The sequence below is a fragment of the Cetorhinus maximus genome, chromosome 18 (genome assembly GCF_964194155.1).
Source record: "Cetorhinus maximus chromosome 18, sCetMax3.hap1.1, whole genome shotgun sequence".
NCBI classification, from domain to species: domain Eukaryota; kingdom Metazoa; phylum Chordata; class Chondrichthyes; order Lamniformes; family Cetorhinidae; genus Cetorhinus; species Cetorhinus maximus.
The window spans coordinates 36022346-36041607 of record NC_135896.1 but is presented as its reverse complement, the minus strand read 5'-3'; the positions used below and the strand labels follow the sequence as shown (position 1 = coordinate 36041607).

At 44.9% G+C, this 19262-nt stretch overlaps 1 protein-coding gene across 12 annotated transcripts in view; it reads left to right on the top strand.

Annotated features, from left to right (window-relative positions):
- Positions 1-19262, top strand: part of LOC144693065 (ena/VASP-like protein) — a 329238-nt gene that overhangs the window by 259658 nt on the left and 50318 nt on the right. For 7 of the 12 annotated variants that reach the window (XM_078562400.1, XM_078562402.1, XM_078562397.1 and 4 more), the window contains one exon: positions 5050-5108. In XM_078562400.1, coding sequence (XP_078418526.1) covers positions 5050-5108 — 59 coding nt within the window. Of the gene's footprint in view, positions 1-5049; positions 5109-17546; positions 18432-19262 lie in introns of all 12 variants that reach the window. The other 5 variants (XM_078562393.1, XM_078562392.1, XM_078562394.1 and 2 more) reach the window with 1 other exon arrangement.

Below are 19262 nucleotides of genomic sequence, written 5' to 3'. Positions count from 1 at the left end.
TGCATTGCAGTAACTCACCAAGCCAACTTTGACAGCATCTTCCAAACCTGCGACCTTTACCATCTAAGAGGAATAGGCAGCAGATACCTGTAAAGACTGCCAGCTGTAAGTTTCCCTCCAATCCACACACCATCCTCACTTGGAACTATATCACAATTCCTTCACCGTCTCTAGTCAAAATCCTGTAACTCCCTTCCTAACAGCACCCTGGGTGTAGCTGCACCAGATGGACTGCAGCAGCTCAAGAAGGCAGCTCACCACCACCTTCTCAAGGGCAATTAGGGATGAGCAACAAATGCTGGCCTTGCCAAAAATGCCCACAACCCATGAACAAATTTTTTAAAAAGCTGCATGATTAAATTAAAATTGATCCTAATCCCAATTTTCATACCAAAACCCCATTTCTAGTTGGTGAGTTAATTTAAAAATATTTTCGCCCAGATCTGCTCTGTGTCCTGAGACCCCACACCTGACTCCATAATTGACCTAATCCTTCCCCTGCTTCTCAGACGTAGGGTAGAATCATCCCAGATTTGCACAAAGTGCGGTATTGGGTGGGAAAAAGGACGTTTTACCTGCCGGCCGCAATGGCGGGTTTTCACACCGTATCATCCCATTCCCAGCATTCCCAGGAAACATGCCGGATCACTGGTGGAGCAGCGTCTGATTCACCCACCGCGCCATCACCTCAGGCCGTCAGTGATCCGGGTACCATATTTAAAGGCCACCCCTGCACAGAGCTAGCACTCTCTAAGGGATCGAAAGCTGCTGCAAAGTCAAGGCTGCCAAAGGGAGGAAACATGATGCCCCCAAATTTAGTCACACTTCCCTCGGGTGCCTACTGGACGCAGTGGAGCCCTGCCGTGAAGTCCTGTACCCCAGCTATGGGTGAAGACCTGCACGCAAGGTCACCAATCCAGCATGGGAGGCGGTGGCAGTGGTGGTCAGCGCCAACGCCCTGCAAAAGAGGACAGCCACCCAGTGCTGAAAGAGGATGAATGATCTCCTCCATTCCACCAGGGTAAGTCACTCTTCTCATCACCCTCAACTCATACACTCACAAACGCATCACAATCCACAGGGATCTCAATCACTGCCAATTGAAGGGACATGACCATTCACTCTCTCATACACTCCTTCATCTGCCCTGCGGATCATGTCCTCATCCCGTTCATGGCACCACTCACCATCCACACATGCCAGGCATCCTTCTCATCTGACCTGACAGGCATCCTGCTTACACTCTCTCTATCTGTCCTCATGCAGGACAAGCTGGCACACAACAAAAGGGAGAGGTTGCAGACTGATGGAGGAATGCCTGACATCAAGATCCTCACAGACTTTGATAATAAAGTCATCCAGCTGACTATCTGAACCATTCCTGTGCTGACGGTGAGGTTGGCAGTATTCAACCAAGTGAGCATCCAGGAATGCAACATCCATCAGACACCCATGCTGTGAGTGAGTTCCCCTGTTCCGCAGTCCCATGCACTAATTATCTCGTCTTGATTTCGCAGGCACACCTGGGAAGCAGCCGAGGGGGTCCACGACCCAGGTCCTCAACTTAAGCCCCGAAGAAGAATCTGATGACACCCTAATTGAAGACCCGTCACAATGCTCACCTACACCCACCACCAGTGCAGAGACACACATCTCGGTGGGACCTAGTTCTTGAGTAGCCTCGGAGTCATAATCTGGTGAGCACGTCACACTGTTTGATCCACAGCAGGTGGCGGCAGGTTTCTGGCACTCGGAGGACTGCTGGAGGCCAGCAATCTGCTGAGTCCGAGTCAGATGACTAAGTACATTCTTCAGCACATAGGAAAGCACAGAACCAGGAGAGATTGCAGCCCATCTGTTTGTCTCAACCCTCTCAAATATCCATCCACACTATTCAATCCATTGTTTTCCCGGAAACTCCATTTCACATATTCACCACCTCAGCTTGAAATCCTTAAGTCTGAACTGTTTGTGCACCTTCCGCTCAATCATGAGCTTGTGTCCCATGTTCTAGAGTTTGTGGCACTCTAGAACATATCAGGGTTTAAACTGTCTGCTTCTTAATGTTTTTGAACGTTTAAAAATGCCTCCCTTAAACCTTTTCCACCACTGCTATTGAACTCAATGTCCACCTCCCCCATAAACAGTGCACTGTGGCTGCAATATGTATATACCACAGGGTGTGCTGGAGCAACTCACCACAGTAACTAAGACAACACCTCCCTTCCTAAAACTTCTCCCACTGAGAAGAGCAATAATATTGTTGGAACTCTATTGTCTGTTCCCTGTTAGTTATTACATCATCATCACCACCCTACCTAACATCGTCATGGTACTATCACCACAATGATACAAAAATTCAAGGAGAAAAATCCATCTTCTCAGAGTTACTAGGCATGGACAATAAATGTAGCCTTGTCAGCATTGCTCACATCCTTGATTCTTTCAAAAGCACAGGATATAAAACCAGCAAATGAAATAACCTGAAGAGGGTTGTCTATTAAACCCTGGGAATAATACAAATTTATTATGATATCTAAGTAAGTAAAAACACTCATTCTGGGGAAAAGGAGCTAGATTCACCTAACAGATAGTTGGAAACATGGAAGCCAAAAATATCTGGAATGAAACAGTAAGGAGACCCAAAAATGCAACAGTCTTGTATCTCTTTTAAAAATTAGAGTTATGTTAGCTGTTTTCCTATCCTCCAGCACTACACCTTTAAAGATTATTTTTCTCCCCAGTTTTCGTTCATAATTTTCCCCCTCTCATGTTCTCCCAAAGTACCACCTTCCTTTTTAGGATGTGATTTCAGGGGCAGTAGTATCCCACCTTAATAGCCATTATTTCTGTAAAAGCCTTGGCAGCAAGTGTGGAAAGGTTATCTGATTTGTGATCAATGCCCGAGCTGAATCTGATCATCTCCTCACTTGCTGGCGACACCCATGCACTTCTGTCATGGGGTACTGGATAGTGATCAGGGTGCATGAGGAGGTTATCGCTTCCTAAAACCTTTCTAGCCTGAGAAATGGTGACTTGACTCCTCAGTAAAACAAAGTGAAGCTGCATCTGCCCTTCAGGTGGTGCTTTCTCCCAACAGCATGAGATTGGGAGATTGTAGATTCAAACTGATATCTTTCCACTTGGTGAAACAGCATATTGAAGTACAAGCGGGCTGCTACGCTGTACCAATTGCTTTTAAATGTTCCAATTGTTTTAAATAATCCCTGCTGCATTTAGCTGTGTTATAAACCTTGGTATTTTTCAATGCATAAGCAAGGTGACTGCAAGATTGTCACTATTAACAGAAATAAATAAATTTGTAAGTAAAAATCAATTCATTCAGGGTTTTCAAGTTTCTGAAGTTCTTACTGAAAGCGTTGGCCTCGTTTTGTATTTTCCACATTTGAGTGATGCAGACTGCAGAGAAGAAACTGAAGTAAATCCTCATACAGTAGCAATAGAACAATCTCAAAATTCAGCAGCCAGGGTTGGATTGTAGCTTAGAACAGGGCTGATACAGCTGCAGCTGTTGAGAATGTAAATAAGCAATGATAAGCAACAAATATGTGGTGGAAAATATTTGACAAATAATATATTCCATATTGTCAGTATTAACAACAGTACCAAGATTTTAAAATTATCCACAAATACTTAGTGTTCACAAGTTATTATTATTATAATAAAATAATTGTTCAACATTAAATGCAGAAATTCAAATGAAGCTTCAGGCTCATTTCTGAACCAGGTCAATTAGGCCACCAATTGAGGTATAGAAAATCAACAATTTGCCTATGACTTATACTTGGCACCCAAGTATAACTTCTCAGTCATTCTGTGCTCTTGCATTAGTAAGGATAACGGAAAGCATACGTCCTTGTTACAACTGCATTTAGCTGCACTTGTTAACCAACCCATTCAAACCAGTTTCCCTTAGACTAGAGTTCCAGAACAACTCACACTATAACTTTACTGATAGCAAACCTGATTGCTTTGTTTCTAAAGTGTTGTTTCTGGTTAATTTTTTGATGATCAAACTGCATAAATTAATATTGGAAAGCTGAGAAATTGTCAACTTTTTATACCAATGTAACTGTGCAACATAGCCTGGCTGGGTAGTGGTTCACTGCAGAGCAAAGCTCCCTACTACACTGTAATCACAAATCCAACATCGCAAAATCTCTGACTGCAGCAATTTACAATTTCCAATTTTCTTACCATTGACCCTTATGACCTGTAAGTGAGACAGTTTTGGGCTAAATATGGTCGGTTTTATGTTATGAAAAGTACCGAAAACTAGGTCATCACTGTTTGAAGTCATTTCTGTTACAAAATGCAGAATTTTCAGTAAGAGGAGAATTTCATCCCACCAGTCAAGACTGAATTAGGATCAGGGCTCTAAAGGTAAATGACTGGTGAGTTATTTGACTGAGGTGTCATTTTGAAAGGAGATATGGGGATACATTTTGTCTTCATTGCTTGAAGTGTAATCTGGCAGAGTGGACTTCCCAACCTTTGTAGAACCAGCCCAATTTTCATTGTTTTCAATTCTACAACAAGTGAGTGATCTACTCCACCAGATTATCAACCAAGCAGTGAAAGCAGAAATCTAGCCTATACTGACAGCCATATGAGTGGCTTGGTGGACACAACATTTGCATATTCCCCAAAGTGGGGAAGTATGAAGAACAAAATAGATCCGTCATAGCTTTGAGGTACAATATGGTGTTACCATCGTTTTCTCATTATCATAAATTGAAATGATCTCTAAAGCTTTTATTATGAGTTGGAAAGTTGAATTTCTCTCTCTGGTGATTCTCAAGGTAGTGAGTTTAAGCAGTGATATAAAATATTAATTTATCACATATGTCTTAAAACCCTTAAATAATGTAAATTAAGATTTGCATTTCTTGGTTATTATTACCTATCTGGTTTTAGTGATGGATCAAAGTTTGGTTATTCATTATTCAAAAAAATGAAAGAAATAAATTGAATCATAGGAACATTAAAATGGAGCATCCCTGTAATTGTTTTGAAAAACTTCTCTAGGCAACTAATGGAACAACGGCATGAACAGATGGAGAGAGAACGACGGGCTTCCATGTCTGGTGAGTTTTTTTTTAGTGACATATTCAGGCATGGTATCAATCCTGAGCTTCAACACTTTTAATCAACTTCCTTAAAGAAGAACTTCCAGGGATAGTGTTAAAATGGTGCAAAAATATATTCCAAAGTTTTGGGTCAGAATTATATATGGTCTCATGGACTGAGCCAGCAAGGGCTGCCACATGAGCTTGTTTTGGGCGCAAGTCAAATTTCTTAGCCAGTGATGGCAAAATTAAATGATGGCTGGGATGCAAAATAGGTGGCAGCAGATCAGCTCATTGAAATCAATGGAAAGAAAAATCGGACAGGGTGTATAACGCATGGCCAATCAGCTACAATACTGCCTGTTGTGAACCCTGGCAAAGTTGAATTTCACCTCCAACATTGGTATCTTTACACTAAGATTAAGAAAAATTATTGTGGGTGTTTAGGGGTATTAATGGGCATGAAACAATAACAACCTATACTTATATAGCACCTTTAATGTAGCAAAATGGTGCTTCAAAGGAGCATTATAAAGAAACATTTGACATCATAAGGGATATTAGCACAGATAGCGAAAAGCTTCGTCAGTGAGCTAGCTTTTAAGAACCATCTCAAAGAAAGAAGAAGTAGACAGGTGGAGTGGTTTAGGGAGGGTATTCCAGAGCTTATTGTGTTGGCAACTGAAGGCATTGTGGAGCGAATAAAATCAGAGATGCCCAAGAGAACAGAATTGGAGGAATGCAGATATCTTGGAAAGTAGTAGAGCTGGAGGAGATTTCAGAGATAGGCAGGGATGAGGCCACGGAGGGATTTGAAAACTAGGATAAGAATTTTAAAACTGACATTGCTTAACCAGGAGCTACTGTTGGTTGGCAGGCATAGGGTTGATGAATGAACAGGACCCAGTGCGGGCTAGGACACCAGCAGCAAAGTTTTGGATAGCCTCAAGTTAATGGAGAGGCTGTCTGGGAACGCTTTGGAATAGTCAAGTCTAAAGGTAACAAAAGTACGGATGAAGGCTTTGGCAGTAGTTGAGTGGAGGTAGGGTGAAACCGAATGATATAATGGAGTTGGAAATAGGCGATCTTAGCAATGGCATAGATATGTGGTCAGAAACTCGACTTGAGGTCAAACATGATACCAAGATTTTGAACAGACTGATTCAGCTTCAGAATGTTGCCAACGAGAAGAATGGAGTCCAAAGCTAGGGAACAAAGCTTCAGTCCTTGGCAGGGACCGAAGACAATGGCCTGAATTTCACACTTGGCGTGTGCACCAAGTCGGCAGGCCCAGATGCAGACACGAAATGCGCTTCCGCCCGCGATCGGCCCCCGAGCGCAATTTCACTGGCCAGCCAGCGTGAAACATGTGCTGAGAAAGCCTCAGCGCTACGGGGTGGGGGGGGAGGGTGGTGTGCACTGACAAAAGCAAGGGTGCGGTGGGCGGTTCTCGTGAGCTCCCTGAAAGCAGACAGCCACTGTGGAGCTGCCCTCAGGGAGCTGCAGACCTGTACAGATTAAATGCACCAAACTGTGTCTATGCAACACATTCAAGCACCTGACAGCAGAACTCAAAAAATATCAGTCCCCAGATATCTTGTTTTATTATATTTCACCCTGGACATTTCATCCCCTGCTTGAGTGAGGTTTCGTTAAAAACGGGCTGCCTGCCTGCCTGTTTTGCCAGTGCGACGAATGCAAAATCACACGGGCAATGTAAAATCATGGACAATAGGGTTTTTAATGGCCTGAATTGGCCCTTTAATTGTCAGCGGGCACGGCTCCAACTCCCACGCATGCCCGCCGACCTCAATATTACTCATGAGCATAATGACATCTGGATGCATGCCCGACGTCATTTTGCGCAATTTCACATGCATTCAAGTCAGGCGCATGCCTGTTCAATCAACGTAAAATTCTGCTTAATGTTTGAAGTCTTCCCAATATTTAGTTAATGGAAATTTCTGCTAATCCAGCACGAGATGTTTGACAACAGTCTGACAATTTCGAGACAACGGAGGGTTCGAGAGAGGTGGTGGTGTGGTAAAACTGAGTGTTGTCAGTATACATGGAGAAGCTTACACTGTGTTTTTGAATGATGTTATTGAAAGGCAGCATGTAGATGAGAAATAGGAGGAAGCCAAGGATAGAAGCTGGGGGGAGCACTAGAGATAATAGTGCAGCATATAAGTACAAATACAAATGCAAATATTATTACTGTCTGTGTTTTATTGCACCAAATGAGCAGTGTAGCCTTAGTACACACTATTGTGATAATGTAACTTTCAGTGTTGTGTTATTATCAAACTGGCAGAGTTATATTACTGTCAGTGTTAGCACATGTCTGCAGATGGTAAAGTTACTATCTATCTTAATACACAGCAGAAGAGTTAGTGTTACTACATGACAGTGGGGGGACCACTAATTTCAATGTTAGAACATTCGTTGGGAGGCAGGAAGTCAGTGTCAGAAAGCACAAATAACAGAATACCACCATCAGTGTTAGGGATCACCATTAACTATTGCTGTCAATGTTAGTACCTTATAACAGCTCAATCAACACTTTCAGAAGTGATGGGTTTTTTTTAAATTTGGAGACTTACATTTGTTGATGTAAACTTTCTATGAACTGCTTCTGTATTCTGCAACCTCATTACTGAAAATTATGGCAATTTGATAATGAAGAGGCAACTTATGAGCCGATTTCATGGCATCTTCCATATTATGCTAAAGTTGCCTTGAGAATGTTTTTAACAACTGTTCAAATCCCACAAAAGCACAGCTGGTTTGCATATATTTAGTGCCAAACTTATAAAGGAAAAGCCTATGGCAAAGGTAATTATAGTGCATCTAAAACCAAGTGAAAATGTAAGAATATCGTATTTTTGCACTCATCTCACCAAAGAAAACATGCAAATAATTTTTGAATCATTTAGTGAGGCAGAGAAAGGAATTAATTAATGAAGGATTGAAAGAAGTCACTCCAAAGTATCAGAAGATGCCATTTTTAGGACAGCATTGGAAGAGACCTTGAAGCATATCACTCTGCACAATATCTTGACTAGGAAAGAACCTGCTCCTCCTCCTCACGTACCTTCTAAATAAATAACAAGAATATTTTTGATACTGTGTGTGATACTATTTACCCTGCCACGGTCCTGAGATGGTTTCAATAAACCAAAGATGGCGAATAGCCACCTCATCACTGGAAATTACAATTTAATTGTGACAGCATGCATTAAAGAGAGATGTTTGGACTGTAATGTTCAAATTAGATAAATGCAAATTGATGGATGCTTCAATCTTTAACTAAACACGATCTTTATTGATCTGTTGCTTTACCAGGCAAAATAGTCATACAATTATCAAGATTCAACTTGTATTGCATGAATGTTTCTACACAGCTCTGTTTCCTAGGACATATTGGCCAAAATTTTCTGTTTGATGGGTGGGCGGAGCAGGGGCGGCCGCGGACCCGATCGGGGCCATGCTGCCATTTTGCACGGGCGGGCCAATTAAGGCCCGCCCAGCGCATTTCCAACTCCCGTGGATAGCGGGAGTGTGCAGGCTGCGGCTGGCGTGCACAGACTGCCGGGTCCAATGACGACCCGGCAGTCTGTTTAAAAGAAGGTCTGGCAGCCTCCTGTAGGCTGTTCACAGTGGCCACCTGGAGATCCAACCGCAGGGGGTCTGCTCAGCAGGGCACTCTGGAGGGAAGGGCAGAGGAGCAGGGCAGGCTGCAGGGTCTGCCACAGGAGCAGGGCAGGCTGCAGGGTAGGCCAGTGGGGGGCCATTGTGCCCCTCGCTTTTCTGGTGATTGCTTTGCTGCCCTCCTCGAGGAGGTGGCAGTACGGTGGGAGGTGCTGGTTCTCCAGGATAGGAGGAGGAGGCCCCCCCACATGACCAAACATGCCTGGGAGGAGTTGGCGGAGGTGGTGAGCTCCTGCGATGTGGTGCGATGCACCTGGATCCAGTGCCGTAAGCCTTCAATGATTTCTTGTGCTCTGGAAGGGTGAGTGCCATGTTGGTGTTGGGCATTTAACCCAGCAGGTATACCGCCTTAGCCTTTCAGGGCCCCCACCCCCCAAGCCTTTTTGTCTTTACTGCATTGAATCATGTTGGGCATTTCTCGTACATTGGGTGAGCAAGCAGATAGTGCCCACGCTTACATCAGCCTGAGTGGTTCATGAGGAGATGGGTTCTCCCCTGCACCATGTATTGCTCTTAGTTGCACATGACTAGTCTGGGGGCAACCTGCAGGAAATGCAGCTAGCCATATACTCAGAACTCCAACACATGGCCTATTCATGGTGATGAGATTGTGGAAGGGGAGCCTCAAGGTCTCATGGCCAAGAGCCATCTGCTGCCCTCGACACTGCACGTAGTTGCGCCTCCTTGCTATGGGAGCAAGACCGTGTGTTTCCTAAAGTGATGGACGCAGAATTTGTCCAAGGTGGCCTTTGGGGGGGTGGGGGGGTTGGGAGCAGGCGTACTATCTTTTTGTGACTGATCAGCAGTAGCGTGGAGAGGAGGCACTGGAGGCCTGATATGGGCCACTGTGGTTGGGGTGCGGCATGCACGTGCACAGAGTCCATGTGCGATTAGCTGCAATGAATGGTCTTCTCTGTTTTTCAGGAGAAAAATGGTCACAATGCCTGTGAGTGTTTGTGGACTGGAGGCGGCCAGGCCCAGCTGATAATTTTGAGCCGATTCGAGCAGGAGGCCCTGGAGCTTGAGAGGCGCCATGCACCCAGGTCCACAGGCGTCGGTGAGGCTGGGGTGGAACGGCCAGGTATTTGAGGTGCACAGTGACATCCGCTCTGTCTTCCCACCATCCATAGCACTGATGACTGTTTAAATCGTTATTGTTGCAACATTGCTCATTCACAGACTGATAGAATCAGAGGTGTGGGTCATAGACAAAGGTCCCTCAGCCCTTCAAAGATGCGCGTGTCAACCACCTTCCAAAGTCACCTTATCCCATTTCTGAGCACTATCCCCATGGCCTTGTATGCCATGGCATCGCAACTGCACATCCAAGTACTTATTACAACAGGGTTTCTGCGTCCACCACCCTTTCAGGCAGTGCGTCCCACATTACTGTGTGCAAAAGTTCCTCATCACCTCACCTGTCAACCTCATGCCCCTTACCTTAAATCAATGTCACCAGGTTACTCATTCCTCCGCCAAGGGGAAAAGTTCCTTTCTGTCGACCCTACCTATGCCCCTCATAATGTTATAAAGTTCAATAATGTGACACCTCAATCTCCTCTGCTGCAAATGAAATATCCCCAGTCTATGCTATGTCTCCTCATAACTCCAACTCTCCAGCCCAGCATGTATCCTGGTCAGTGACCTCTGCACTCTCTCCACTCCAATCACATCCCTCCCGTGAAGCGCATATCACAACTGCATGCAGAACTATAGCTGTGGCCTAGGCAGCGTTTTCTGCACTTGCAACATGACCTCCCTGTTCCTATATTCTGTTCCTCAGCTAATAAAAGCAAGTATGGCATTTACCTTCTTAAACGCCTTATGTACCTGTCCTGCTACCTTAACGGGCCTGTCGACATGCCCGGCAAGGTCCCTCTGATGCTCCTTACTTTCCACAGTCTTACCATTCCTCGTGTATTTCCGTACCTTGTTTCTCCTGCCCAAGTGCATCACCTCACACTTATCAACATAACATTCCATTTGGCATTCCTTAGACCATCTGACCAGCCTGTCTGTATCTGCCTGTAATGTTTGGGTCTCCTCCTGACCATTTGCCACCCCACCAATATTCGTCTCCATAGGTTCTGGAAGGTTGAGCATATAATGAGCCTGGGGGAAAGGGATGAAGTGCATCACTGTGTGCACGCTAACTGATCCACTGTCCTTGTTGTTATTTTTAGCATCATCAGAACCTGTCGACCAGGAGCAATTGCAGATGCCCTCTCTCACACCTGAGGGCCCTCAACTGTCACCTGCGTCACACCATTTCTGCGGGGCAGGCACCAGCACAGATACTAGCACATCGGTAGCAATTGCAACATCGGCTCGTGTCCCAGGGCACAGCGGAGAGGGCACTTCACAGTCGCTGGAGGAGCTGGCAGAGACAGAGAGTGCTGATGGCGTAAGCAGCCGGAGGACTGCAGGGGACCAGGCACATGCTGAGTTGGGGCGTGATGATGTGCCTCTGGAGTCGCCCGCAATGCAGCAGCTGCAGGAAATGCGGCCGGGTGTGCAGGAGCATCTGGGAGTGTTACATGAGATGACGCTTCACTTGGTGTCCATGGTGGAGGAGTCCACGCGGAGCATCAGTGATGCTATGAGCCTCATGGCAGAGTGTCATGCTTCTTCCATGGAGAGAACGGCAATTCTCGTGGAGAGGGGCTTCCAAGAGAACAAGCAGCTTCTTCTGGGGTTACGCTCGGACCTGCAAGCCCTCACAGCGCCAGTGGTCAGAGCTGGTAAATGCCAATGTGGAAGATGGTGTGGGCTTTAAGCTTCCCAGCTCGTTGCCCATCCATCGACGGTGAGCTGGGAGGTCCAGGACAACCTCACGTTGACGGAGCAGCTGCCTATCGTTTCTGCGGACTCCTCTCACGGTGCTCCGGATGAGGGCAACAGCTGCTCCGCCTCTCTCCCAGTGACCACTTCATCAGGTGAGGCTGCGACGACTGGGGAAATGCCAGCTGTGGACCTGGCAGATCCCTCCCAGGCGGGGCCAGCACAGGCTCTACGGACCAGAGGACAATCGCCAAGGTCATCGAGGCCAACAGGACAGCAGAGTCAGCAGGCTGTTTCAGAAGCCACTCCAAGCGATGGGGCGGCACCAAGATGTAGCACCCATAAACGTAAGCATAAGGTACCTTAGGCATGCCACGGATTTCTCACTGGTGCTTTTGTGTTGGCCCTAGATTAGGGAATTATTATTTGTTTTTGGTTGAAAAACGTTTTGTTTTTATTATGTGAGACCTTATGATGGAGAAAATTAAACCAGATGTGTTATCATGGCTGAGGGTGACTCCTTTGTTCTGCATTTGTATGTTTTAGATACATGTCATGAGTGTTTGAGTGGACATTGAAGTTTATGTCCAAAGCCCTTAGTTGCAGCTGATAAAGTGGCAGATTTAGCACTTAGGTGCTGACTATGGAAGCGCCAGGCAAGGCTGGTCCTCCTGATCCATTTGCGTGGAGCTAGCTGAAGGTTCATTGGATTAAAGTGTCCCGGGTGTCCCTGCCTCCTTGGTGGTTAAAACTAATCCCATCATCTTGCTCTTTACCTGTAGCCCTTAATTTTCCTCTGATTTAAATGTTTATCCACATTTCCCTTAAAGGATATAATGGGACATGCATTCGTATGCAAAAGCTACCTGTGTGAATGCTTCCTTTGAAACTCGAAACACAATTACCCTATCTGTCCATTATTTTGGATTAAATGTGAAAATGAGTCTAGAGACCCTTTCCTCACTAAGAGAGCAACTTTTGGATCTATGTTCTGTTGTTTGTCATTTTAAAAAATTGAAGGTTTTTTTCCCGACACACGGTTGATTAATTTATTCAAACCAAAACAAAAATATTCACGGTCATATCACCTGCATGATGTATTGTACCAGGTACAATTCCAGCTCCTTCAGAGGATTGTCATCAACAACACTCAAAGTCTGCAGGCTAGCAGATAATTTAGTTATTTGACATGATTCAGCACCATAGAACATGCGTTGTATTTGTCTTCAAGGACATTTGTCATCATCACGAAGGTCTGTTGAGTTTATAAGCGGTTGATATATGCCCAATTGCCAGGTAGCCAGTTGAATCCTAGTTGACAGTCTGTACAGTTGGAAATGATATGATCATTTATAGAAAAATCTGCTGTCCACTCCTGCCAAGGAAGGAGAAATAAAAATAATCAGTAAAGGTTGACCAGATCTGGGGCAGAATTCTCCAGTCGGCGAGCGGGGGCAGGGCCTGCTCGCCGACGTGTAAAATGACATGTGGTGACGTCAGGTGGGCGTCCCGACATCACCGCGTGTCATTTAGATTTTCAGTTCGGCGGGCACACAGCCAACTCGGCTGTGCGCCCGCCGAACTGTCAAAGGTCTATTAAGGCCATTTAAAACCTAATTCATTCAATTTAATGAGCTGCCCGTCCAACCTTAAGGTTGGCGGCCTTCGCATTTTTCGTGAAACCTCATCCACCAGCAGTGTTTTAAAATCTAATAAAAATTTATACATTTATTCTTTGACACGTTCCAGCTCATATGATAGTGTCACATGAGAGTGCTCTTTCGTGCACATGCGTGAAAAAGTGCAGGGAACCTCTCAGGGAATCCACCCCCCTGCCTGCACAGGGAGCGCTCAGTGCTTCCGGGCGAGCGTCACACTGGACCCTAATTGGCCCGCCCATGTAAAATATCGGCGCGTCCCCGATTGAGGGCGCAGATCGGGTTTGTGCCTGCCCCCGCACAACCCCCCCCAGTGGGGGGAAATTTCTGGCCCAGTGTTGCTAGTGGTGTATAGAACAAATTAGTGTGAATTAGCAACATGATTTAGTCATAAAATTCATTCACCAATTTTGCTATTTTGGCTGAATGATGAAGATGTGGGCTAGGAAAACTATGTTGCAGAAGACTGGTAACTATGGGAGGAAAGTAGGGTGAAAGGTAAAACATAATAACAACAGACAACATTTAAAACTACATTAGTATGAATGCAGCTCCTCCCATCCCCCTATTCTTTAAGGGAAACATGGATAAACATTTAAACCAGAGGAAAATGAAGGACTACAGGTGACGAGCAGGGCAATTAGATTAGTTTAGGATTGCTCTAGAAAAAAGCCAGCACAAGCATGATTGACTGAATGGTTGCAAATTTCTGTGGTTCTATATATCCTAGGAACCAGAGCTGTGTAGAAACATTCATGCAACACTAGCTGAACCTTGATAGTTGCATGACTATTTTGCCTGGTAAAGCAGAGAGATGTACCATGGCAAATGGATTTGTGGGAGGTGAAAAGATTTTCTTGGAGTTGTATCATGTCAAAATATGTTTGCATCATATTACTCTGGAGAATACAGGCAATATACCCGTGCTTCTGGCTGTCCTTATTAAATATGATGCAGTGTGGCTCGCACTATCCTCAGTGAGAGCCAAGTTTAGGATTTCCTCTGCCTCTTCCCTCCCTCAATCCTATCCCATTCCATCTTAATCTTTTTCCTGTCACTTTTTGCAGCCATTTACATCCTTGCCATCTTCTTCTCACTGGGAAAATGGATAATATGACAATTTCTGTCAACATTTCTAATGCCGGCATTTAATGTCAACACAGGGAGGCAGTGGTGTAGTGGTATTGTCACTGGACTAGTAATCCAGAGACCCAGGATAATGCTCTGGCAAGTTCCAAGTGCTCCCCGGATTCAAATCCCAAGACGGCAGATAGTGGAATTTGAATTCAATAAGTATCCGGAATTAAAAGTATAATAATGACCATGAAACAATTGTCGATTTGTTGTAAAATCCCATCTAGTTCACTAATGTCCTTTAGGGAAGGAAATCTGCTGTCCCCTAGGAGTCCTCAACTTCGACTCCGGACCACATGAAGTGTCATGGCATCAGGTCAAATGTGGGCAAGGAAACCTCCTGCTGATTACCACGTACTGTCCCCTCTCAGCTGATGAATCAGTATTCCTCCATGTTGAACATAACTTGGAGGAAGCACTGGGGGTGGAAAAGGCATAGAATGCACTCTGGGTGGGGGACTTCAATTTCCAACACCAAGAGTGGCTCGGTAACACCACGACTGACAGGGTTGGCCGAGTCTTAAAGGACATAGCTGCTAGACTGGGTCCACGGCAGGTGATGAGGGAACCAACAAGAGGGAAAGGCACACTTGACCTCATCCTCACCAGCCTATCTGCCGCAAATGCATCTGTCCATGACAGTATCAGTACGAGTGACCACTGCACTGTCCTTGTGGAAACAAAGTCCCATCTTCACATTTGAAGACACCCTCCATCGTGTTGTGTGGCACTACCACTGTGCTAAATGGGATGAATTTTAAACAGATCTAGCAACTCAAGGCCGGGCAATCATGAGGTGCTGTGGGCCATCAGCAGCAGCAGAACTGTACTCGACCATAATCTGTAACCTCATGGCCCAGCATATCCCCATTCTACCATTACCACCAAGCCAGGGGATCAACCCTGCTTCAGTGAAGAGTGCAGGAGGGCATGCCAGCAGCAGCACTAGGCCTACCTAAAAATTGGGTGTCAATCTGGCGAAGCTATAACACAGGGCTACTTGCTTGCCAAGCAGCATAATCAGCAAGCGATAAACAGAGCTAAGCGATTCCGCAACCAACAGATCACATCTAAGCTCTGCAGTCCTGCCACATCCAGTCGTGAATGGCGGTGGACAATTAGACAACTCACTGGAGGAGGAGGCTTCACAAATATCCCCATCCTCAATGATGGGGTAGCCATCAGTGCAAAAGATAAGGCTGAAGCATTTGCAAGAATCTTCAGCCAGAAGTACTGAGTGGATGATCCATCTCCGCCTCCTCCGGAAGTGCCCACTATTCAGCACCATTTGCGACTCCTCAGATACTGATGCAGTCCATGTCCAAATACAGCAAGACCTGGACAATATCCAGGCTTATGCTGACAAGTGGCAAGCAACATTCATGCCACACAAATGCGAGGCAATGACCATCTCCAACAAGAGAGAATCCAACCATCACCCCTTGACATTCAATGACATTATCATCAGTGAATCCCCCACTATCAGCATCCTAGGGGTTACCATTGACCAGAAACTGAACTGGACTTAGTCATATAAATACTGTGGCTACAAGCGCAGGTCAGAGGCTCGGAATCCTGCAGTGAGTAACCTCCTGATTCCCCAAAGCCTGTCCACCATCTACAAAGCACAAATCAGGAGTGTGATGGAATACTCTCCACTTCTCTGGATGGGTGCAGCTCCAACAACACTCAAGAAGCTTGACATCATCCAGGACAAAGCAACCCACTTGATTGGCACCCCATCCACAAAATAGCACTCCCTCCACCACCGACGCACAATGTCAGCAGTGTGTATCTTCCACAAGATGCACTGCACGAACTCACCAAGGCTCCTTAGACAGCGGGCAGAATTTTGCCGTCAGATGGCGGGCAGCCGAACTCAGCCGCCGAAACAGGGCCATCCACCATTTTGCGCTTCCTGTGCGGGGGGTGGAGGGATTCCCCACCTGTCAAAGTAAGTCTACTGACAGGTAAGAAAAGTAAAAAAATAGAGAAATATTAAAATTATTAACAAGTCGCCCACACAAGATGGGATATGTTAATAAGAAACACATAAAGCTTATTAAATTTTTTAAAAATGGACATGAAACTTCATCCTGCCAGTGGATGAAGTTTCATGAATAATCTGGAGCCCGCTGGGGCTCCTGGCCTGCCCGCCAGCCTTAAGCTTGGACGGGTAGGGTCTATAACAAGGTGAATTAGCCTATCAATGGCCTTAATTGGCCATTGACAGGTCAGCGGGCGGACAGCTGATTTCGCTGTCCGCCCGCCTTCTTGAAGATTTAAGTGGACTGGGATGACATTGGGGGTTCCTCCCGACGTCATCCCGCGTCATTTTCCCCACGGCGAGCGGGCCCTGCCCCCAAATTGCCACGGGGAATATCCTGGCCAGCACCTTCCAAACCCAAGACCACTACCATCTGGAAGGACAAGGGCAGCAGACACATGGGAACATCACCACCTGGAAGTCCCCCCCAAACCACACACCATCCTGACTTGGAAATATATCACCATTCCTTCACTGTCACTGAGTCAAAATTCTGGAACTCCCTCCCTAACAGCACTGTGGGTGTACCTGCACCACATGGACTGCAGCGGTTCAAGGAGGCAGCTCACCACCACCTTCTCATGGGCAATAAATGTTGGCCTAGCCAGTGACACCATCATCCCATGAATGAATAAAAGAAAACAAACCATAAAAAAGGCAACAGCGCACCCCATGGGTCAGGTGCCTATGTACCTACATAAAAACAACAGATGAAATTTTTCTATTACTTTTCAGATAATTTTAAGGATTCTCCCCAACCAGAGCCCAAGTTCATGGTCCTATGTTAGTGTGAAAAGTAAATCTTTACTCCTACACATCAGGCCATGAATGGAATATACTTTGCATTGAATATGTACTTATTTAAATTCTCTACTCATTAGCCCTAAGCAGTTTTTCAACAACATTTTTCATTTGATCATTTAATTTCTCACAAAAGTAAATATACAGCCATATCAGAGTGAAAATATTGTGGAAAAATTATTGGTCCAATCTTTCTCTCTGCCAGCATGTGTTTCAACTACATAATTATGGTAGAAGTACTTTAAATTTCAGTTGCTCTTTTCCTTTTTGAACTATAATATATTCCACTTACTGTTTCTTCTCTTCTTTTTTTCTGTTGCTCAGTTTCTACCCTTCAGATCAAAGTTGTCCCCTCCCCTTGCCATAGTCAATCTCCTCCACCTGAATACAGTAATTGCAGTGTGACTGTATCTGCTGGTGCTGCCCCTCCTCCATCTTATGCCAGAGCCACATCCTTTGATTCTATAGCTTCCCCTAAAGCAGTTTTTGCTGACGATTCCTGCCAGTTACCACCCAGCAGTGCAGATACTGAATCTGTACCTCTTAGAGCCTCTGCATCGCAATTATCCGCTTCCCTAAGTTCCGCGTTTTCTCCTGTGCAACCAAACCGTGGGACCATGGGCCAGCGTATTAAGCTAAACCCATTATCCCCTCCTTCTGCTCCCTCCCACCCTCCACCTTTGCTTCCTAAACCTGTCTGTCATTCATCTGCTACATTTTCTCCTCTACCTCCATCTCCTCCTGTAATGATCACCTCTCCTCCCCACAGGGCTGTTGGACCACAGCCTATAATTCCAGTTGCTCGTCCTGTTATTCATTTGCGTGATGGCAAGATTAAAAGACCTATGGATTCTGTGGTCCAGGTCGCTCTATCTGATGCAAACCAGAATGGTCAAGATGAAGATAATTTTCTAACAACAACTCACCTGGCCTCCTCCAGATCTCCAATAAAAAGTACAGAGGGCTCTTTCACATTTCCTTTAGAATCTACCCCCGTATCTCAGGTGTCAGCCTTAAGTAGTCCTTCCAGTTCTCAAATCCACCCTCAGCTACCATCTTCATGTCCACACCCTGCACAGCAGCTTTACAAGACAACCTCACACTTCGTTACATCTCCTCCATTTTATGCTGCTTTCTCTGAGGCAGCAGTGTCCAAGAAGATCCCATCTCCCATGACATCAGTTACTTCAACTGCCATTACCCAGTCGGGTAAGTGATGTCGTGCTGGAAATCACGCAACCTATGTGTGTATTTTTGCTGATAGCATCTCTTGGTCTGTTTTTTCTTCTTTCCCTGCTTGGTTTGAATGTAGAAATAGTTCATGCCTGTTGACATGCACAAAATTTTAAAGGACTAGTTTGATGGGAGATCTATATTATATATGTTAAAATTTTATTTTAATAAGTAACTTTAGTTTTGGGGTGTCATTCTTATTGCCTGCTTTCTCCCTATTTTTTTTCCTAATAAAACATCTGAAATCTGGATTCCTGTTACAGGTTATTATAATATCCAATGCAATTGCAACCAAGCAGGATTGTTCTATAATTATCAAAAATTGACAGATTCTCCTAGTAAGGCTTGCTTTGCACCTGAGGATGCTATTCAACTCTGCTTAATTTTATATTTGAATGGAGATAGAGGGTTAAAAAAAAACTCAAAGTATTTTATGGTACAAACATAAAGCAAGGAAATGATTTATAAAAATCTATTGTGCCAGTCCTTTAAAATGGCCTTTAATAGAGGGGAAGGTACCTAAACTAATCCCCTTTGTCAATGGAAAATTGTGATATCAATTTTTAAAATATTGGAATTAAACACTATTCTACTTTATTTTAACCAATGATATTTAATTTGTGCTGAAAGACTAACCAGATAACATGAGTAAATTTTAAATCTACCTTCTCTTAGATTTCAGAGTGCAATGAAATATTAACATTTTTATGGATCTTTACCTAAACATTACAGTAACTTGTTTTAACAGCATATGATAACATTCTGACCTTTCCTTCTAATTGGTGACGTTCTTGAAGCAGACTAACA